The 19525-nt window shown below is 52.7% G+C and overlaps 3 protein-coding genes across 3 annotated transcripts; 2 read left to right on the forward strand and 1 right to left on the reverse strand.

The window, feature by feature from the left end:
* Nucleotides 1-1349: 1349 nt before the first annotated feature.
* Nucleotides 1350-12346, forward strand: TGME49_202610 (protein phosphatase 2C domain-containing protein). The gene is made up of 8 exons (XM_002367505.2): nucleotides 1350-3845; nucleotides 4422-4542; nucleotides 5644-5751; nucleotides 6304-6591; nucleotides 7374-7552; nucleotides 8076-8187; nucleotides 8817-9047; nucleotides 9833-12346. Exons 1-8 carry the CDS (start codon nucleotides 2412-2414, stop codon nucleotides 9916-9918), a joined length of 2559 nt encoding a protein of 852 aa, XP_002367546.2. The 5' UTR covers nucleotides 1350-2411; the 3' UTR covers nucleotides 9919-12346.
* A 374-nt stretch (nucleotides 12347-12720) lies between these two features.
* On the reverse strand, nucleotides 12721-14606 carry TGME49_202600 (hypothetical protein). The gene has a single exon (XM_018779216.1). The coding sequence runs from the start codon at nucleotides 13604-13606 to the stop codon at nucleotides 13226-13228; it is 381 nt and encodes a 126-aa protein (XP_018637393.1). The 5' UTR covers nucleotides 13607-14606; the 3' UTR covers nucleotides 12721-13225.
* TGME49_202590 (hypothetical protein) lies at nucleotides 14111-18999 on the forward strand. Its single transcript, XM_018779215.1, has 6 exons — nucleotides 14111-14898; nucleotides 15328-15885; nucleotides 16066-16229; nucleotides 16796-16855; nucleotides 17032-17521; nucleotides 17835-18999. The coding sequence occupies exons 1-6, from the start codon at nucleotides 14709-14711 to the stop codon at nucleotides 18509-18511; spliced, it is 2139 nt and encodes a 712-aa protein (XP_018637392.1). The 5' UTR covers nucleotides 14111-14708; the 3' UTR covers nucleotides 18512-18999.
* The last annotated feature ends 526 nt before the right edge of the window (nucleotides 19000-19525 follow it).

Below are 19525 nucleotides of genomic sequence, written 5' to 3' on the forward strand. Positions count from 1 at the left end.
ATGAGAATAAATACTAGTCTTTCGAAAACTTTCGCACCCTTAGTGTGCAGCGGCCTGGTCTAACGTCAAAGAAGGGTGCGTCGCGGTTGTCTTTCATTGTTGTTTTTGAGAAAATGCACGCTCACAGCATTGAGGTTTGACCTAGAAAAAGACTTGAGAGTCTTTCCTCTGTCATTCTCTTGCTTCGCAGCGTTCTTTGGAACTGTAGACACCATCGACCAGTAGGTGCCCAAATGCGTTTTCTTTCATTGTGTGTGTCCCCAAACAGTGTATACCATGTAAACCAGCCCATCAACGACTGATGTTTCGGCGACCGAATGAGAGAAGTGATGTGTTGGTTTCCTGTCAGCTGTGCCTGTCTGGTTGAAAAGGGTCTCCCCGTGTTTCTGTGCTCCTCACGTGCTGCTGTAGCGGAGATTCAGGTTGCATTCGCCTCCCGTCCGTGACGAAACGTTTTGCAGAGGCTCTGCTTCTTCCCAACCTTTTTCGTAGGAGCGTTTCCCTGTGGCGTTGTCACGCACCGCAGTTTCTCGCCAGGGGGTATATACTGCGATCGTCGCTCATCGAGTTTCACACTCTGTTCCTCACGTTTTCCCCTCGCTGCTGGGGTCTGAAGTTTCTCCCTGATCTGTTTTTCTGAAACTCGATTGTCTGAGGGCTCGGGTTCTGGGACTGGGTCCTGCCTTAGAGAATGACACACAAGTCTGCACGGCTTCGGGGCGTCACTTGCTGGCGTTCTATAAACCAAGCGTCGCGTTCAGGAGTTACTTTGGTCTTTTCTCATTGTCTCCATTGAGTCAAACAGAGCATCTGTCTTCACTGAGCCCTTTCTCTCCACTTGCTGAAGGCTCCCGGAGTCTTCCCTCTAAAGTAAGTTTCTTGCAAAAGCGCAACCCTAAACGCATTTATTCCCTGGCTACCGCCGACAACCGCGCAGCACGAAATAGCGTGGTTTTCTTTGACGCAGTGTTAACAACGGAAAGTGGACCCGAGACACCCTGGGGAGGAACGGAAGTACACAGCGAAGCATCGGTGCAAAACGTGAAGAGACAGACTTTTTTTCTGTGGTTGTTCTGTTTGTGGCTCTGGAGCAGCTCCCATACCTCGTGCCACTTCGATGTGCCTTTTATCCTTCCACGTCGGGCTTCCGCATGCGACTTCCGTCGTCGTCGCCTCTGGCCCGCGTTTACCATTTTCTTGCTAGGAGCATGCTGTGCAAGGAAGGCATGCAGCAACCGTAGGGCTGGCAATTCTCGGTGTGCCCTAAGGAAACTCGAGTCTTTCTGGAGCAATACGAGGGAGACACGCACGTTTTCTTGTCATTAATTTCTAAACTTTTGATTAGGAACGTTTTCTACTCCGGGGTCGCCTGTCCAAACCCAACTGTTTCCGTGGCGAGGGCGACCCTACGAGGGCATTGCGACGGGGTTGGCAGAAGCCCTCGAGACCAGCATCCCTTTGTCGGCTTTCGCTGTACACCGAATTTAGCTTTTGTCGACATGCGAAAGGCCTGGACTCTCCTTCGATGTTGCTCTCTTGCGTTTTAGCTCTTGGCGAAGAACACGGCGGGGAACCCTACCGCACCGGGATGCGTCCGGAGCTCGTCGGCACCGCGTCTTCTTCGAATATTTGCATATTTATGGTCGAGTGAGTCCGTAAACGAGTCAGAGAAATGCGCGCAAGAGGTCAGCTTTCGAACCTAGAAAAATCGTCTCCTGGTGTATGTCCGTGTATGTACGCCAAACAGGCTGCCAGCGTTCCGCGTGAAGCTCTGCGACTGCCCTCCCCGGATCTACGCATAATATATATATATATATATCTAAATATATATGCATGCACATGCATTTCCCCCTGTTTTTCGCTCTCGCTTTTTTTAACACGCTGTGGTTTGGTGGAGAGCGGTTTCCAAATTCCTGCGAAACCCTGCGTTTGTCGCATGCTTCTCTCGGCCTTTTGGCCGTTGTGCCGTTCACTGGCCGCGAAGAAAAGCGGGCAGCGAACTTAAACTTTCCAAAGGAGCTTTGTTTTCAGTGAAGGCGACAGGGCGAGAGATTAACGCGGCAACAACACCGTTGTCCACCGCTTGTTGAATCTCGTGCAAAGTGCGTTAGACGCCGTGTCCAGTCGTGGATTTCGTTTCCTCCGTTGTGGGCGATTCCCAAGAACCCACCCACGTCTTGTCTTTCCTGTCTCGTTCTCTGTACTTGTCAACTTCTTCGCCGTCCATCTTTGTCGTGAGGTGAGAGCTTTCCGGCGTTGCCGAGACCCCCTCAGGCCCTTTTGTGCGTTGGGTTGCAGATCTACAAGCATCTTCTCGCGAAGGGGCTGAAGGCAGCTTGAAAAATGCAAATTGTAAATGCCGCTTATCCTCTTTACCTTTCCGTAAAATCTTCCCGCATGTTTCTCCTTACATGGCTGCGATGAGCAGCGCCGAACTGGCTAGGGGCGAGGGCCGCATCCCCTCGGCCTGGACTCGCGTTCCGCCGGCGCGGACCCTCGCCTCCCCTCCGTGTGATTCTGCGTCCGTCGTCCCCTCTCCGCAAACTTCCCTTTCTTCCTTCATGCCTCGTCGGTTCCTCGTATTTCTTTTTTACCTGCTCTGCACGAGCTACTGGTTCTGTTATTCTGCACCCGTCACTCTGCGTTTCTCTGAAGCTCACAGCGATGTCTGGGGGCTCCGCCGCGCTGGCAGCAACGACGCGGGGCCAGGTGGACGTGGAGGAGGTCAGGACCGCGAGGAAGAGAGCGCAGGTGAGGAAGACTCTTCGAGCGAAGACAGTGGGGAGGATGACGAGGACAACGAGGAGGCGGAACTGAACGACGACAAAAAGGAGGAGGAGGCGGAATCGACCGACGACAAAGAAGACCAGGAGGCGGAATCGGTCGACGACAAAGAAGGCGAGGAGGCGGAATCGACCGATGACAAAGAAGGCGAGGAGGCGGAATCGGTCGACGACAAAGAAGGCGAGGAAGCGGAATCGACCGACGACAAAGAAGGCGAGGAAGCGGAATCGAGCGACGACAAAGAAGGCGAGGAAGCGGAATCGAGCGACGACAAAGAAGGCGAGGAGGCGGAATCGAGCGACGACAAAGAAGGCGAGGAAGCGGAATCGAGCGACGACAACGAAGGTGAGGAGGCGGAATCGACCAACGACAACGAAGGTGAGGAGACGGAGTCGACCAACGACAACGCGCGCGACTTCGGGGGCGCCCCGCCGGTCCCCGCGAGCCATGCCTGGAACTCCCTGGAGGCCCGAGGCACCGGGTACCCCCACGCTGGGGGCGATGACTCCACCCGCTTGACCAAGGACCTGGAGAGAGGCAGACACCGAAGAAGCCGCTTCTCGAGCTCGGACTCTCGCGACTCCTACCGACGCGCAGCTCACAAAGTTCCACGCTTGCGAGACGAAGGAGGATCCCGACACGGGTCGCGATCGAAGGACAGAACGGGCGACGAATCAGCGAGAAGAGCCTTGCAGAGAGGGCGTTCGAGGTCTGATGGGTATGGAAAAGACGGTTATCGGGAGCGCTCAAAGACTCGCGCATTGTCGAGGCGAAGATCGAAATTGCTCTCAGAGAAGGAGCAGAGGGTGACGCCGAACAGAGAGGCCCGATCGTATGCTCATGCGGTAGATGAAGACGCCTCAGGGTCGTTTCGAGATCATCTGCAAGAGCTCGCCTCCATGTTCAGTCGGATTGGCGGTGCAGACAGTGACGAAGACGAAGACGACGAAGATCTGTACTCCATTCGAGATGAACAAGAAAAAGTCGTTGTCAGCTACGCAGAGGGCTTCACAGTCTCTGCCGCTGGCACCATGGTGGGAAGACGCCCCACAGATGAAGATGTACGTCGGTGGAAGAGCTGTACAGATGACCCCCCGATCTATAACAGTATCAGTCTCGTCGCATAAACAGAGAGAGTGTAGTGCCTAGGATACCAAAGAGGACTACAAGTTCCGTGTTGAGGGGGAGAGCAAGTGTGAGACAGCTGGGCGGGTGTTGGAGCACGCAAACCTACGTCTGGATATGGATACAGAAATATACGCGCCAGCTGTATCTCTATGTACTGACATTCTGTACACGAGAGTGGATTGGACGTTGTCTGCTTATACTTGCTCGTATACATGTCAGCCATGTTGTTGCTGCTACCTGGGGACGCTTTTGTCAGGATATATATATATATATATATAGATGTATAGCTCTCGAATTGCACGCGCAAGAGTTGACTGTTGTTCCTGAATGCTTCATGGAATTTGAGAGGAGCCGCGCAAGGCTGTTGTACCGTGGAGCTTTCTTAGCGCATTCTCACTCCTCTCAGCGGCAGTCTTTGGTGCTGGTGTGGCCGCGTGGAACTTCGTACGGGGCGAGCGACTTGTCTGCTTTCACTCTTCATGTCTCTCCGGGTGTCTCGCGTTTCGCAGGCTATCTTGGTGAATGCGATTCTCCCACAAATGCCCAACGTGCGCGTGAAGGCGATTTTCGATGGTCACGGCGGGGACGAGGTGTCGAGATATTTGGCGGACAATGCACTGACACATCTTAGTAAGTCTCAACCATTTTCGAAAGAGTCGAAATCTGCAATTCCGTCCTTCACAATCGTAAGTTCGTTTTGAGACCGTGACATAAAGAACATTCATGATATTTGCAGGACATTCGTTTTCTAAAGGATGTGAAACACCACAAGCTTCCAAAATCGCCGATGTCGGGAAGGTGACGAGCGGGGCTTATGATAGACGTGAACCTTTTCAAACGTTTTGCCTCCGCCTGTTCCATTCCAGTCGGTGCGTCGTGCTCCTGTTGCCCGCGCTGGAGACTCCCCGTACGTAGCGTAGCATCCCAGATTACCCTGTTCCGCTTTGTTCCACCAGGACCTGGTGCTCAGAAGTCTAACCTACTACTGCCCAAGAAGACAACCAACCACATTCTTACGCCCTTGATTGTTCGTGCGTTGTCCTGCATGCGTCTTACCGCGTATGAATCGCTCAGGCGTGATGAATGCGTCGTCTCAGGCCTCTCTAGCGCTTCCGTATTTTTTGACGTACTCATACCAAATAACGGACTCTCTGTCATCGACATACTCACGCGTTCCTGGACCTGTATCGCGTTTTGTTCGAGGCTGTACTGCTGGCCAAGGCGTTTCTCTGTCGCGTTTCCCGGCCTCGGCGCGAGAGCTTTTCCGGCATCAGGCTCGCGAGTGGTGTGAACCGTGTCGAGCAGGAAGTGGACTGTTGGTTTAGATTTCGAAGGTGCATGCGTCCCAGGTGCTCTAGTTCTGTTGCGTTGTCGTAGCCGGGTGTAGATGATAACTGTTGTTTGGACGGAGAAGCAGGTGAACACAGTTTATCGATATCCCAAAAACATCCGATTTCGTTTGGGAGTTTCCTCGGCCGGCGCGTCCTAGCGTAGGTATATATGATGCCCACCCTTCTTGATATCTGGAGCAGTAGACTTGCCACCGGAGACGTCGCGCGTGAAGCAGCCGTACCACGTATTTCTTGGAGACGCTGTGTGCCGACGAGGCATTCCAGATCTCTATCAGGAGTCCAACTCTTACTTCCTGCTTTCCAGAACAGAGAACTGATCCGGTCTCAGGGACTCGGTGAAGACACGCAAGTGCATGCCTGCGGATGCGTGCTCACACAGGCAACTTAACAAGTCTGCGACCCCGAGACATCAAAGCCGCTTGTCAGGCATTGGACGACGCCGTCAGAAAGCATGTGTGGAAGCGCGCGCCCGACGCTGGGTCAACAGGTGCGGCCAACGCCGCAGAAGGACTCGCGAAAGACATTTTTCCACGTTACGCTCGCGGGTGTCCACTTGGCGCATGCACCCGGCGATCCAGTGATGTTTTTCTCTGGGAATGCTGCGGGGGTGTCTAAAGAAATTATCCTCCCGGGTGTCCGTGGGTGGGGACCGATGACATCCGGGACGCTCCGGTGATCTCCGCCGGACAAAAAACAAACATTGTAGAGCGATCAGGAAGAAATCTACATCGGTCTTCTCCCTAGCGTTCATGCATCTGCAGAGGTGGTGTTTCCTCTCTGTCTTCACATGTAGATGGGTCTCTCCATCTCAATAAATGCATATACGTAGTGATGCCTGTATTCCTTTATCCGAATTCAGATCCACTCGTCGAATCATCCTCGATTCTATTCGTCATCCGGTCCCTATATGCATACATGTATATATATATATATATATATAACCTGTGATATGCTTACATCTCGTTGGACGTTTGCCTGTTAATGGGGCCGCGTAATGCGCCGCTTGCTACCTTTGGCTTTTTTGTGGTGATTTTTGCAGGAGTTATCGCGTTCATTGAGAAGGTGACAGAGCCAGTCGAAGTCTTCGTGGTCGGCCGAGAGATTGTCCCCGAGGACACAGACCCTCGGTCTTTCGTTCCGCTTGTGGAGCAGCTTCGAGTCGACGCCCTGGCTGAAGGAGACACTGAAACAGCGCTGTCTCTGGCGGCTCTCGTGTACCGTTACACGGCAGGAAGACGGTCGCGCAGGAGAAAGCACCGCAGAAAGCCGAAGAAAATCCGGCTCGGAAAAGGTGAAGCTGTCTTCCGAGTTGTCGTCGCCAATGTCGGTGAGTCGCTGAACGGGAGAAACGCCGCTGTTATGTCTGCCGAGTGTGTGACTGTAGCGCAGCTAGTACCTTTCAAGAATCATAGAGGTGTCTTCAACCACCCGGATCGTGTTGGGGACATAAACGAATCACGTTTCACAACTACAGTCAGGGAAGACTCTTTCGGCTTCGCTGGACGGAGTCTTCTATACCTTTAGATTCTCTTCGCTTCCTACGTCGCTGGTCGACACCACGTACGCGTCTAACACGGGTGCGGTTCACATATACCTTCACACCTGTATATACACCGATGCATGCGCATGCATGGATGCATGCATTTACACATCCACTGGTTCCTCGAGACGGGCTTCGTGGGAACAGCGTACACCTTTTCAGGTGCACAGAAGCACAGAAGGCGTCGCCGGAGGACACAACTGGATGCGTTGCTCTGCGGAAACAGGTTTCCTTCCTGGACGCGTGGTGCAGACAACTTCGTCCCAAATGCAGGCACTCGAATTCTGCTCGAATTCCTCTTTCCGACGCGCGGGTTGTGCGGCCTTCTGCGAAAAACGTTCAGTCATGCGACACAAACAACCACGTTCTTTGTCGTCGCTGTACACCCCCACCATGGTGGAGTGCTTCGGACAGAGAGATGCGTCGGCTTTTCATCTCCCTTGAAACATGAATATACGCCCACAACGATGCGTGGACGATACACACCAATGCTGTTTAAGTCTTGCCGGACTGGCTGCTCCCGGCCGGCCGTGCACTCCTTCCCTCCTTCGTTTCTCTGCTTTCTGCAGGCGATTCGCGAGCCGTTCTTCTCCACCGCGACGGATCGTTCACTCCCCTTTCCCGCGATCAAAAACCTGAACAAGACACCGAGCGCCTGCGCGTGGAAGCAGCGGGCGGGCGCGTCTTCTTTGGCGGAGTCCCTCGAGTGGACAACATGCTGGCTGTCGCGCGTTCCTTTGGAGACTTTGTACGCTTCTGCCGCTGCTCACGTACAGCGTGTTCAAGGCTCTGTTGTGGCCTGCACGCCAGATGAGTTTGAAAAGACAAAAGTTTGAGGGGGCTCCGCTGTGCCTCTGCCGAATCGGAGTCGGCCTGACGCGGGTGTACAGCCAGCTTTGCGAGCGCATGCACCACCGCAGATGTGACAGCAGAGGGTTAGAAGCAGACGGTCCGATCCCTCGTCTGCCTCTTGTTCTCTCCTCGCGTGCTTCTCCCTTGTCTCGGTGTGTCTCTCCACTGGGGATCGAGGCCTCTTGGCGTCGTTCGTCATCGGTATTGTATCGGTCACTGTCTCCCGTTTTTTTCGTGTGAAGCCTTCTGTACGGTCGCTCGCGTTTCGCGCCCTGCAAACCGATCTTAGACACGATCTGTCTCTTCCTCGATCCCAGGGACTCCGCACAAGGCGATTTTCTCTAGCGCCTAGCTTCCTGTTTTCTGAGTTGCTTCGATGAACGTCTTCCCTCCTCCCCGTTTTTTCTTTTGTGCTTCAGTACATGAAAGACAACCCGCGGCTTCCAGCTGACAAACAGAAGATTATCGCTGTCCCTGACATTCGCATGTTCTACGCGACCCCTAAAGATTATCTCCTTCTCACGTGTGACGGTAGGCGTTGCGGGAATACGAGGACTGCATGTAACTCTCCCGGTGGCTCGTTAGTATGTATGCCATCAACAGTGGAACCTCATTAACGATGAACCGAAGAGCACGGTGGCCGTGTTCACTCCAAAGACCGGCGAACGGGCGCATCCGCCGGTCGCGAAGACCTGGAAGGCGAACCGCCTACTTGGAGTCCGAACTAGGGAACCTACGATACTAGAGATACAGCTCATAGCTAGAATGTTAGACTAGAACCGAGGCCCAACTTCGATGCAAAGGTGGGCATGATAACTCTTTGTGCTTTCAAGGCAGTTGCTGTGTGTTCCTCCTGCGATTCCCCGAGGCTCTATGCGTTTCTCAGACCCGCAGTGTCAGAGAGTCAGCTGCAGGACCATGTGTAGTTTTTTCTGGGTACACTGTTTCGTTGGACCTCGACTGGTTGACATCTTGAAAGGCGTCGAGCTCCTTTTTTTAAAGGTGGTGCTTTCCAAGACCATCCTGTTGCCTGACTACACCAAAAGATATGCTTTCTACCTCTTCGCCAAGGATCGCCTCTTCCGCTACGTCCTTGGGTTCCGTCCTCGCTGTCTGACGACCTGTTACGTTCCCTTCCAATATGTTTTCCTTTTTACCAGGAGTCTTTGAGTCTCCGACGATGACCTACAAGAACGTGGCTGACGTGATTTATAGTGTCCCTGCTGGCGACTCTGTGCGCGGGCGGATGAAACACGCTGTGAAGGCCCTTCTTGACGCGGCCTACGAAACGGGATCGCACGACAACATTTCTGCCTTGCTCACGGCCTTTACGCGCCACGGACGCTTCTCCTCCCACACGACTCTCGGATACTCCATCTACACTGGAACCGGTGAGTGACGCGCTTTGAAATGCTGCGTTTTCCGATATGGGCATCTTCGGTGCTGTGAGGGTTTGTGCTGAAGCAGACATCCACTGAGACACGGAGCTCTTCAGAAAGCACGAGACGTCAGTCTGACCGCTGTTCGGTTCAAGGACTGGGGTCTGCGGTGTACAGTTCGGAGGAGGTGCATTCGTAAATTAAACTCTGGAACAGGAGATGGTGACTGGGTGGTGAAACAAGCACAGCATCTGCTGTCACACACACACACAATCACAATCACAAGCCGAGCGTGTTTATGCACTCCTCTAGGCAGTGTCGCCGCTTCTGGATGTCTCTGCCAGAACGCGAGACGACGCTTTTCAATTCGGGACTCCTTCAGTTTCACTGAATACGGAACCAAGAGGAACGTCGACGAATCCTTTCTGCCTTGAAAGGGGAACCAGCGACATCAAATTTAGAATACAACTGTAACTCTCAAAAGGAGCTTACACAGGCCGCGCTTTGCAAAACTGTGCATGCGCTTTCGTGGCGCGAACAGGGGGCTTACGGGGCTGTTTGTCGATGCCATTCAAGTGTCTGCTTGCGTGTGCATGCGTGTATCTATCGACTATTTACTCATGGCATCATAAAGCTATATCTGAGTAGATCTCTGTGTTCATTACCTAGCGAGAGTTGATCGGCGACTGAGGACGAACCGGCCGGGGGGAGATGCTCTTATGGTCAGTACCATTCCGCTGGGAGTACTCTTCGAGACGCACACACTTGTATGAGTGGCGAGTGCCTTTGTCTCTCAGGCGAAGTCATTCAGAAAGGTCGCGAACGCCAAGAGAATGCGAGAGTGAACCCGGAAAAGGTGAAGAAGAACGTCTCTCTCTACTAGAAGATCGGGGAAGGGGAGACGCTAGATAAATCGAAGAGAGACGTCAAAGCGCCTGGGGACATGAAGAGAAAGGGAGACAGCGAGAATGCGCAGAAGATGTGAATTTCGTTTCTTCGGCAGAGGCCGTGTCAACTTCACGTGTAGCAGGTCGCCAGTGCAAGAAGAGGAGAATCGAAGGAATTTATGTGTCTCGGAAAAGACGAACACACGAAGAAACTGTTCGTCCTGGGGGTCTGTCAAGAGGGCGCTCGAGTCGACTTCATATTGGCAAAACGAAAGGGTCGAATCTCGTTGGGATCTGGCTCGGCTGTCTCACCGGAAAAGGAAGAGAAAGGTTTCCTAAGACTCGCGCTGGACCGAGGAGGAAGTAAAGCACAGCGCGCGAGGCTGCATGCAGCCGCAGTTGATTCAGTGTAGACGCCGAGGAGAGTCCGGACACTCGCGTCCCTTGTGGACGAGACACAGAACGCACTTGAGACCGCTGCAGTCTGACAGAGTCGTCAAGATAGGCCTACCTGATATCGAGACTTTCTCGGTTTGCTATCACCATATCTGCTCTGCCAACTGAAGGTCTGTCGGTATACGGGCAAGAGGCGGACGGGAGTACGTGAGTTCGCAGCCACACATGCAGTTTCGTATGTCCGCATGTCCGTCTTCTGTGGTGGCCTCTGCTGCGCCGACAACGCCGCGTGTCAGTGCTCTTACACCGCGCGGAGAACTGCGGGGTGGAGGGGTGGATTCTTAGAAGAAGAAAGGTTCAGAGGGGTGAAGAGGAGACGCGAGACCAGAGACAATGCAGTTCACCTCGCGCGCCCTTCATGGGCATAAGCGAGGAGTGTGTTTTAAGACACTTCAGGTTGTGCAATGAGGCGGCCTGGGTGGGTCGGAAAGAGCAAACACAGGGTTCAGTGAACGGGTTTGCATGTGGGAGTTCGCGTTTCTTTAGTCTTGTCCCTGGGAACTGCCCGTCACTTTTGGCTAGCCACAGGGGGTATGTGTGAATGTGTCAAGCGTGGCGAGCGCGCATGTAGATGTAGAAAATGTCGATAGGTGTGCTCATTTCCCTGAGTCCAGACTCGGGTTTCGGCGAGTAGAATTAGTCATTATTGGTGATCACTCCGTGTCGTTTCTTTCAAAAGACGAAACGCCGGGGGTTGGGGGTGGCGCGATGCTCGCTGCCAGCAGTGCTGAGACACGCGCCCTACGGAGTATATACTACGAGCTTGAGGATCAGTTCAGCTCTTGAAGGTTTACCGAACGCAAGTTATGTGAGCACAGCAGAGAGGCGGAAAAGCCTCACCGTGATTCGCGCGGGCGCTTCTGTTCTCTGGCGTCTCTGACTCCGCAGGTGCTGCGTTCGCAGACATCTGCTGAGCAAGGACGATGCACCCGTGAGTTCGCGACGGCATCTGCACGGTATAGGGGCAAAGGAAGGAGTGAGGAATGAGAGAAGAGCGCTTCTTGCTTTTGCAATCGAGATTTTTGTCTCCGTATGCCTCGTTGGGTCCCCGCTGTCATTTGAAATCGACTTCATCGTATCTGATTTCACCTGCGTGGAGTCGGGGTGTACGTACACGTGTTCGTTGTCATTGTACAGGGTGCGTCGGCCAAGAGCGATCTTGCCACCATGAACTCGAAAAGAAGAGGGCCTTTATTTTTGATGCGTTCGTTGGATCTTGACAGAGTTCTGTGGAAGATTCATCGATTTGTGCATGCTCAGAGCAAACAAAGCTAAACGGTTGTCACCTTTTCACCGTGCAACAGGCACTCTGCAGCATCTCCCTTTACACTTTCCCGGTTACAACACAGTGAAAAAAAAGGGGGGGAAGGGCGTTGAGAGCGGCGCGCTGGCGTTTCTCTCACGAAAGCGCCGCACTCTTGTGCCGACACCTGGATCCGAACCGGCACAGAACTGGGATAAATTGAAAATAGACACACTCCACAAGGACACAAACCAATACACGACGCGATGAGTTGCCCCAGTATATGTCGTTGCCATGCATGCGCAAGACGGCGAACGTCGTCAGGGCCCTGTCCCCCGTCCTCAACTCTGTGCTAAGGTCCCCTTTCCCTGACATTTCCACTTAGGAATGTGCACGCAAAGGGGCATGCAGAAGAACCACACAATGAACAGGTCTCCAGAAGAGTTCAAAATATGTAACAGCATGTGCGTGATTCTGCAGACCGTGTTTGCCCTGTGGCATCCCTAACGCTGGGGTGAAAACGCGAGTTCGACTTTGGCGGGAACGCCTTTTACTTACACTGCGGACTCTTTCCTCGCCACGGCTTGCCGTGGAAAAGAGAAGGCATTGCCTGTTTTGGGATGCTTTTGTTTGCTTGCCGTTGTTACCCCGGCTGAACTGATTGTTGGACGGGACCCGCTGGATACGTCTCAAGCCTGGTCTGGGTCACGATGCAAATGCCAGTGCCATGAGGACCTTTTCTGGTGTCGCCTGCGTGCGCCTTCTTTTTCCCATTTTCATCGAAACTCGCCCTCAAGGGAGAAAGGAGGTTTCGGGGAACTCCTAGTAACAACCGAATAAAGAGGATACGGCTTTCCACTGGCAACAACCGACTCACTGGCTGGCTTCAAGAAAGGAAAAAGTGTACGACGACAGTAGTCGTGGCACCAACAGCACCAATTTCGGCGCACTGTGGACAGGCTCGAAGGCTTTTGTACGGTGAAGGATCTAGACTAGGATTAGTCAGAGAATCCTCACAGGTTTCGCAAGGTGCCTATAATGATGAAAGAGGTCATACTCTAACGCCCAAAGACTAGCCTACCCACTGCTTGAATTTCGAGTCGAAAACTGTTTATCTGTGTCAACTCTCGGGGACTTGAGGGATCATCCGCCAGTACTACGCTAAGCGGCCAAACATAAATCAAGCCAAAGAGAAAGACGGACGCGACAGGGAACCGCACAATGACGCACATGGGCTAAGAGCTCCTACACATCTTCACGAATGATAAAGAACGATAAACACCGCTGAACCCGCTAATTTAGACACATTACCGACCAATCCCAGTCGACGGTTGTGCGATGAAAAAGAGAGAGGACTTCGCTACGCATAAATGAACCACCTTATTAGCTCTCCTCCGTCAGAATTCAGTCCACCTAGCAAGGCATATCCCAAAGCAGGGGCGCACACACCTATATATATATATATATATATATATATATATATACATACATACACTTATGACTCTCATGCACGTACCTGCCGCAAGCTGCAGGAGTCTTTCGTGTTAGTTAAGGAGACGAAAACGTACACTGTGGGTCTACGTTGCTTCATCAGTTTGACTTTTTCACAGTCTAATCACATTTTTTAAAGCTGCCGACGCGGATCTGTAGAGGCGCCAATGCTGAACGTCGAAGGGGGTGCCCGAAAGCTCTTTTTGCGTCCCTGAGGCAGCACTTGTACCACGTACATTTTTCATTTTGATCTCGGTTATGGCTTCTTTCAACCATGCCTGTTCCAGAACCAGGAGCTTTTCCCCCTTTCCTTTCGACTGAATCGTCCTTTGCAGCTGAGCTGACAGCTTCGTTGGAACAGGGGATTTTCTCCCGTCCTTGCTGCGCGCAAGGAAGCGCTTCCTCTCTCGTTCCTTGTCGATTGCGACAGCTGTCTTCTCTTGGAGCACCATGAGCATTTCAGACTTCTCTGTAGCTCCTAGAACAGGGGGCATGTCTCGCGATGCGCCTGTTCATGCAGTACAACGTCCCTCTCTTCTACAGACATCTGTGTACCTCTCCCTCTCTCTGTCTGTCTATGTATATAATATATTTCCAGATACGTACCCCTACAATTAACTGACCATCTGTAACAATTTTTATTTTTAATTCACTGTGGATATGCGTGCACGTGCGTGGTCGATAGTGAAAAGGAGTTTCGTGTTTTCTGCTCAGAGATGCATGCACGAGTTGCTTGCCAAAAAGAAGGGCAGTCTGTACACCTCTGTACAGAGAAATTGCAGATGAATATGAGACATTTCCTCCGTCACCGTTTCTCCTTTGAGACCCTGACAGTTTTTTCTGTTCTCCGGACTCACTCACACGCATTCACACGCATGCATGCTACATCAACGGCGAAAAACAGCCGCGGCGGGTCCTCATTTGAGAGCGTCTTTGCGGCGGAATTGGCGATTCTCAGCACTCAGAGAAACCCTTGTCCTCCTTCGTCCCACTAAATGAAGCCAAGAGAGGAACTGTGTCTCTTTCTTTTCCTTTCGATCTCTCTTTCTCTCGATTACGCTCGCGCTTAGCTTTCTCTGTCTGTCAGAACGTGGTTGTGATCTCCTGTGGCCGGAGAGCAGCAAGCCGTCGTCCATTTTTTTGCAGGATCTCAGCCTTCAACGGACATCCACTCCAAGGAAATGAGACACACAGAAGGATTTCGGTGACTGTAAACCGAGTCTGCCTGTCTTGCGGAACTGTCCTCTTTTTCGCTTGCCATTCTCGTTCTCGCCTCCTCGCTCGCTCCGCTGTGGCCTTCGTCCGCCTCCTGTCATCCGCTTCGTACCTCTTGGCACTTCTATTTTCTTCTCGCAACTAACATAAGCTCGTCATCCTTGCTGTTCACCGCTTTCACCTTCCTCTTCTCGCGTCGCCTCTGTACTGAATATTCTTCCTTTTAATCCTCATTTCAGTTGTCGTCCCCGCGCCTCCGCGATCGTCCATCACACAGAAACCGGCAGAAGAGCGAGAAGAAAAGAGGAAAAGAGGAGAGACGCGTGAAAGGCGAAGAGAACAGAGGCATGGCTGAAGGAAGGAGGTCAAGTTGGGAGAGAAATGTTGGCAGCGTCGTTCAAAGAAGTCCCTGATATGGACGAAATCGACAATGGAACTTCTTACAAACTGTCGCCTTCAGAGATCCGTGATCTCCTTCATCGCTGGCGAGGCTTGCGTCACCTCCCACACCTCGGTGAAGAGCATGATCTCGAAGACGTCGCCTCCCGCTTGACGGCCGTCCAGTTCCCCTGTGAGTCCGAAACATGCACAAATGCTGTTTTGTGCATGCGCGCAGGCGGGCATTGATATTCGATCCCTACACACGCGGGTATATACATATATGTATACATAGATGCATATATATATGTATATATATATGTATATATATATATATGTATATATATGTATACATATATATGTATATGTAAATGTATGCATTTTGTGTCAGGTTAGACGTGCGTGCAAGAATATTTGACAGATACTCGAGCTGGAGAGAATAACTGGTAAGAGAAAGAGGGACTCTGGGGCTCTTTCAGAGGTGACTCTTCTTCTCATGTCGACTCACAGAAAAAGCCGGTTGGCTTCATCGCATGCCCTCGTCTACTTTGGTCCACACATGTTGAAGCGTCCGGAAGACGTTTCTCTGCGCATGGAGTCTCTTTTTCCTTTCGCGCCTCAGGCGACTTTCTGTGGTCATCGGTGATCTCGGCGCCATTCTACGCGCGTCTGCTCCACGCGGCGTTTCTGCCTATTGGCCATCGCGTGACGCTGAAGAGAAAGAGAAAACAGGAGGCCAAAGGCGCGCGGATGAAAGTGGAAGCTTCGCAGGTGCAGGAAACGAAGGAAACAGCAGAGGCGAACAACGCAGCCCCCCTCGCAGACGAAAGGGGAGAAGAACAACGCGCTGCAGAGTCAGAAACAGCAGGCGCACAGCCGGAAAGAGACACAGCGAGGGACCCTGTTGTCGATAGGAGACTCGAGGAGAGACCATGCGGAGCAGGCAACAGAGATGACGAGGACCGAGAGGAGGAGATGGAGCGATACGGAGCGCAGACAGACGAGAAGGAGGAAGAGACAGAAGGGGAAAAAGAGGAAGAAGAGAAGGAAGAGGAAGGAGCAGAAGAAGAGGGAGAGAGCAGTGAGGAAGACGATGACAGTTCGTTGGATGACAGCGAGAGCGACGAAGAAGCGGATGCCGAGGACGATAGGGCCACCGAGGGCGACAAACAGAGACAAAGTGAGAGCCGACCAGTTGATGTGTGGAGCCTGACGCCGACGTACCAGTCGATGGGTCTGTGTACGTACCCTTCGCTTTGTCTGAAATTTCATGCATACTTCTGGGTTTTCATCTGTGCTGGTGTGACAAACACCATTATCCAACTGCCGTCTCCTTTTCGGCCTTCCACTTTTTCCCCAGGGCCTGGTTCTCCAACCTCGCGCGACCCTATGTACATCCTCTTGCCGAAGCTTCACCAGGAGCGCTGCTGCCTCCTGCTGGATCAGATGACTCCGCATATAAGCCGAAACACGAGGAAACGCGCGAAGCGATTCTGCTTCTCGATCGACAGGGACTTCGACGGGGTAGGACGGAAATGCAGGGGGAGAGGAGAGAACAAGGACGCGAGGAGGAAGGGAGACGGGAAGACAGAAGCGACAAACGGAGAACGGATGTGTGACTGGGACTCTCGCAGAAGAGGCTGATCCTGCAGTCCGAGGTAGAGGGGGGAAATGCAGGTCCTGCAGGGCGGGACGGAGAGGAGACAGTGCCGAAGTGGAGGAGAGCAGGAAAACTGCGCTTGCCTCTGAGGGTCTGCATGTCAACCTAACAACGCTTAGACATCTGGCGCGCCGAACGGCCTCATTGGAGTTTCTTGGTGTCTGTCTCCTGGAGAAAGCTTAGAATCGGTTCTCCTTTTTCAGGAAAGCGACAAAGAAGGGTCTGCAGACGTCTTGTCAGTCTCCAATGTTTGTCCGTCGTGGTCGTTCTTTCTAGTTCCCTTTACGGTTTCCGGTGTACGCATGGAGTTACGTTTCGTGTCGCTGTGCTTTGTTCCTCGACTGTGACTCGCTTTTTGCCTTTCTACTGCGGTGTATACAATCTCGTTTCAGTTGCCTTGTGTTGGTTTTCTATTCCTGTCCTTCCTCAGGTGCTTGCAGGATGTGTGAGACAGCACGGAGAAGGGTGGCTGTACCCGCCAGTCCGGCAGGTGAGTGTGTCTGCACATTCTCTCTTTCAGTCTCGTCCTTTCTTACCAGGTCTTCTTCTGTCGCTGTCCTGCGTCGCTCCTGTGTCTTTCGGTCTTCTCCTCGTTCACTCTGCCTCCTTCGCGTCTGCATGTGGACTGCGCTCGTTTCTTCGGCTTCTTCCGCCTTCTGCCTGCAGGCTCTGAGGGAGTTGCAGAGGATACAGCTGAGACGACGGTTGCGAGAAGAGAAAAGCCGGCACGGGACCGGACGCATGCAACTGGGTGAAATGGAGGACGAAGGACGAAGGGTGGACCTCAGAAGCGAAGAAGTCTCGGTTCATTCCATCGAGGTCTGGACAAGAAACGATGCAGCCAACGCGACTTGCGGCTTGTCTGGACAGCGGAAAACTTCCTCTAAACACCCAGAACGTCACTACACGCATGGAAAGAACCTCTCTGGATCATCGGAACCCACCTCGTCTTCGTCTTCTTTCTCTTCGTCTCGCTGTTCTTCTGACCTCCGTAGCCACGTAGCTGCTTCCTCTCCTCCTTCGGGATGGTCTTTATGCGCAGGAGAGATCGGCGTTCGAATTGGCGGCGTGTACACTTCATTGACGGGTTTCAGCTTTGTGAATGAAGCTGGAAATGTCCAGCTTGCGGCACTAGGAATTCTCTTGAAACTCATTGGTAGGAGTCCTTTCTTCGTGGTTCCCCTCCTTACTCGTGCTCGTCGCTGCTCTCCCCCTCGCAGGTTGCTTCATTCTTGCTTTCTTGCTTGTGTGTGCTTCCATGTCTTCCCTGCTTGTACTTCCGCTTCCTCCAACTGCCTCCGGCATGTTGGTCGGGTCGCTCAACATGTTAGAGAAATCGCAGATTGAGAATTCCGGATGCAAGCTGCAGCTGCTTTTTCCCCGTTTCTTTTCGTTTTCCATCTCTTTGTAAAGCTGTGGCTCGACCCGTGAAATTATCCGCCAGCTCTTATCTTGTCTGCCGTCTCTAGGTATTCGCCTCTGGGATGTCGGCATGGAGCTCGCCTACAAAAAGTCTCTCGGCTCACAGACTCTGCCGCGCCCGGAGTTCCTTCGCCTCTTCCGCGTAGCTCGGGGGATTCCTGCAAATCCGCCTCTGACCACAGAGACAGCACGCAGGCTCCTGCAAGCAGCGGGAGCGAAAGAGGTGCATGCGCTTCGGGAGGGCAATGGCTCACCAAGGGTGGGACCGAGGCTGCAAGAAGTCGGGCCACAAGCAGGGGAGACACGGAGGGATTCATCTCAGCCTCACGGCATCTCAGGGGATGCGGGGACAAGCCTGGATTGTTACACCTCACCCTCACACTGCTCTGTCACTCCTTCCTGCTCGTATCCTTGTTACTCTTACCGTTCCTCTTCGTCTCCTCATTTCTGTGTGCCTGCTTCTCCTGCTGCTTACCACTCGAATTCGTTTCTTGGAGGCGGGGAGGTTTTAGGAGGGACAGGGTGGCCTGCTGGTTGTGAGCGAGGAGAGGAGAAGAACGAGGTGGAAGAAGCGACGCTGTTGAACTGTGACTGCTTCGTTGAGATTTACCGGCGAGAGCAGGAGAGAGAAAGCAGGCGCCAGAAAGAAGCAAACATCAGCCGGGAATCCGGGGAGCGAAAGCGGAAATCGGCAGAGAAAGACAAGCTGAAAGCAACTGTGTGAGTTCGGACTCTGTGTCACTGGGACGGAAAACGCGGAGCACTTGGAGAGCGATTCCGATGTATGTGCAGGTCTCGAAGTTCATCAGATCTGCATAAAAAGGATTCAGGTTGAAGAGCAAGTTTCAGTCGTTACCTCTCGTGAACAGGAACAGTTTTTTCCGCTGGTGATGGTGGTGCTTCCTCCTCTAGACACATTTCTTGTGGGGGAAACCTGCCAAGCGTTATTACTCGGTTTAAATAAACGGCAAAACAACACCACTATTTGAGGTCGAACGCTCAAGAAACTTGGGTGTCTACTCTTTGGCGTCTAGGGTTCAGCGTTTTCTGTTGAGGTGTCCGACCTTCGTGTTTCCTGCCGGGTCGTCTCGGCGCTTGATGTTTTGAAGGCCACGAGAAGGCCTAGACGGCAAGACAAAGATGGCGGAGGAAGGCGTCGACTTTGCAACCGAAAACACGAGTTACTAGTTCTGCTGAGACCTAATGCTGCCCTTTAGAGGTCCTCACTCCCCGCAGGTGTCGCCAATACCAAGAGCTTCTGTGATTCACGCTTGACTGGTCTGTCATTCGCGTCAGGATCACGGCTCCGACTGCACACAACTTTTCCACAGCGTGGCAATTGTTAACCTGACCCACATCCATAGGGTCAGCGAGAAGGGAAGTGTGTTTCAAAGAAAAGGGATGTTTAGCCAGGAAGTTAGCGTAGTCACAGGACGTCTGAGCGGGTCCAAATCCAGAGAATGCGTATGACTGAGTGCACTGACTTTTCTTTGATTCCGACAGAAACCTCGAGAGGAGCTGACGCTTTCGCGCTGATAAGCTCTTCTGTGCGGACAACAAGAACAGTTCAATATTTTATGAACACAGGCGATCTGCCCGCTGAACCAATCTGGGAATATGCGGCTCAAACTCGTGGCTTCCTCTGCCGTTTCGTTTTCATCGGATTTAACGGAAGGAACAACATCGAACTCCGACAATTGAACTGGTGAACGTGCGGCAGTCCCGTGAGTTGTTGCGG

Source organism: Toxoplasma gondii, chromosome VIIa (assembly GCF_000006565.2).
Source record: "Toxoplasma gondii ME49 chromosome VIIa, whole genome shotgun sequence".
Lineage (NCBI taxonomy): Eukaryota > Apicomplexa > Conoidasida > Eucoccidiorida > Sarcocystidae > Toxoplasma > Toxoplasma gondii.

Coding starts and splice junctions, on each gene's coding strand:
- TGME49_202610 (XM_002367505.2), top strand. CDS start 2,412: ATGGCTGCGATGAGCAGCGCCGAACTGGCTAGGGGCGAGGGCCGCATC. Junction 7,553..8,075: donor CGCGTTCCTTTGGAGACTTT/GTACGCTTCTGC, acceptor TTTGTGCTTCAG/TACATGAAAGACAACCCGCG. Junction 8,188..8,816: donor TCTCCTTCTCACGTGTGACG/GTAGGCGTTGCG, acceptor CCTTTTTACCAG/GAGTCTTTGAGTCTCCGACG.
- TGME49_202600 (XM_018779216.1), bottom strand. CDS start 13,606: ATGCCCCCTGTTCTAGGAGCTACAGAGAAGTCTGAAATGCTCATGGTG.
- TGME49_202590 (XM_018779215.1), top strand. CDS start 14,709: ATGTTGGCAGCGTCGTTCAAAGAAGTCCCTGATATGGACGAAATCGAC. Junction 15,886..16,065: donor GGGCGACAAACAGAGACAAA/GTGAGAGCCGAC, acceptor CTTTTTCCCCAG/GGCCTGGTTCTCCAACCTCG. Junction 16,856..17,031: donor TGTACCCGCCAGTCCGGCAG/GTGAGTGTGTCT, acceptor TTCTGCCTGCAG/GCTCTGAGGGAGTTGCAGAG.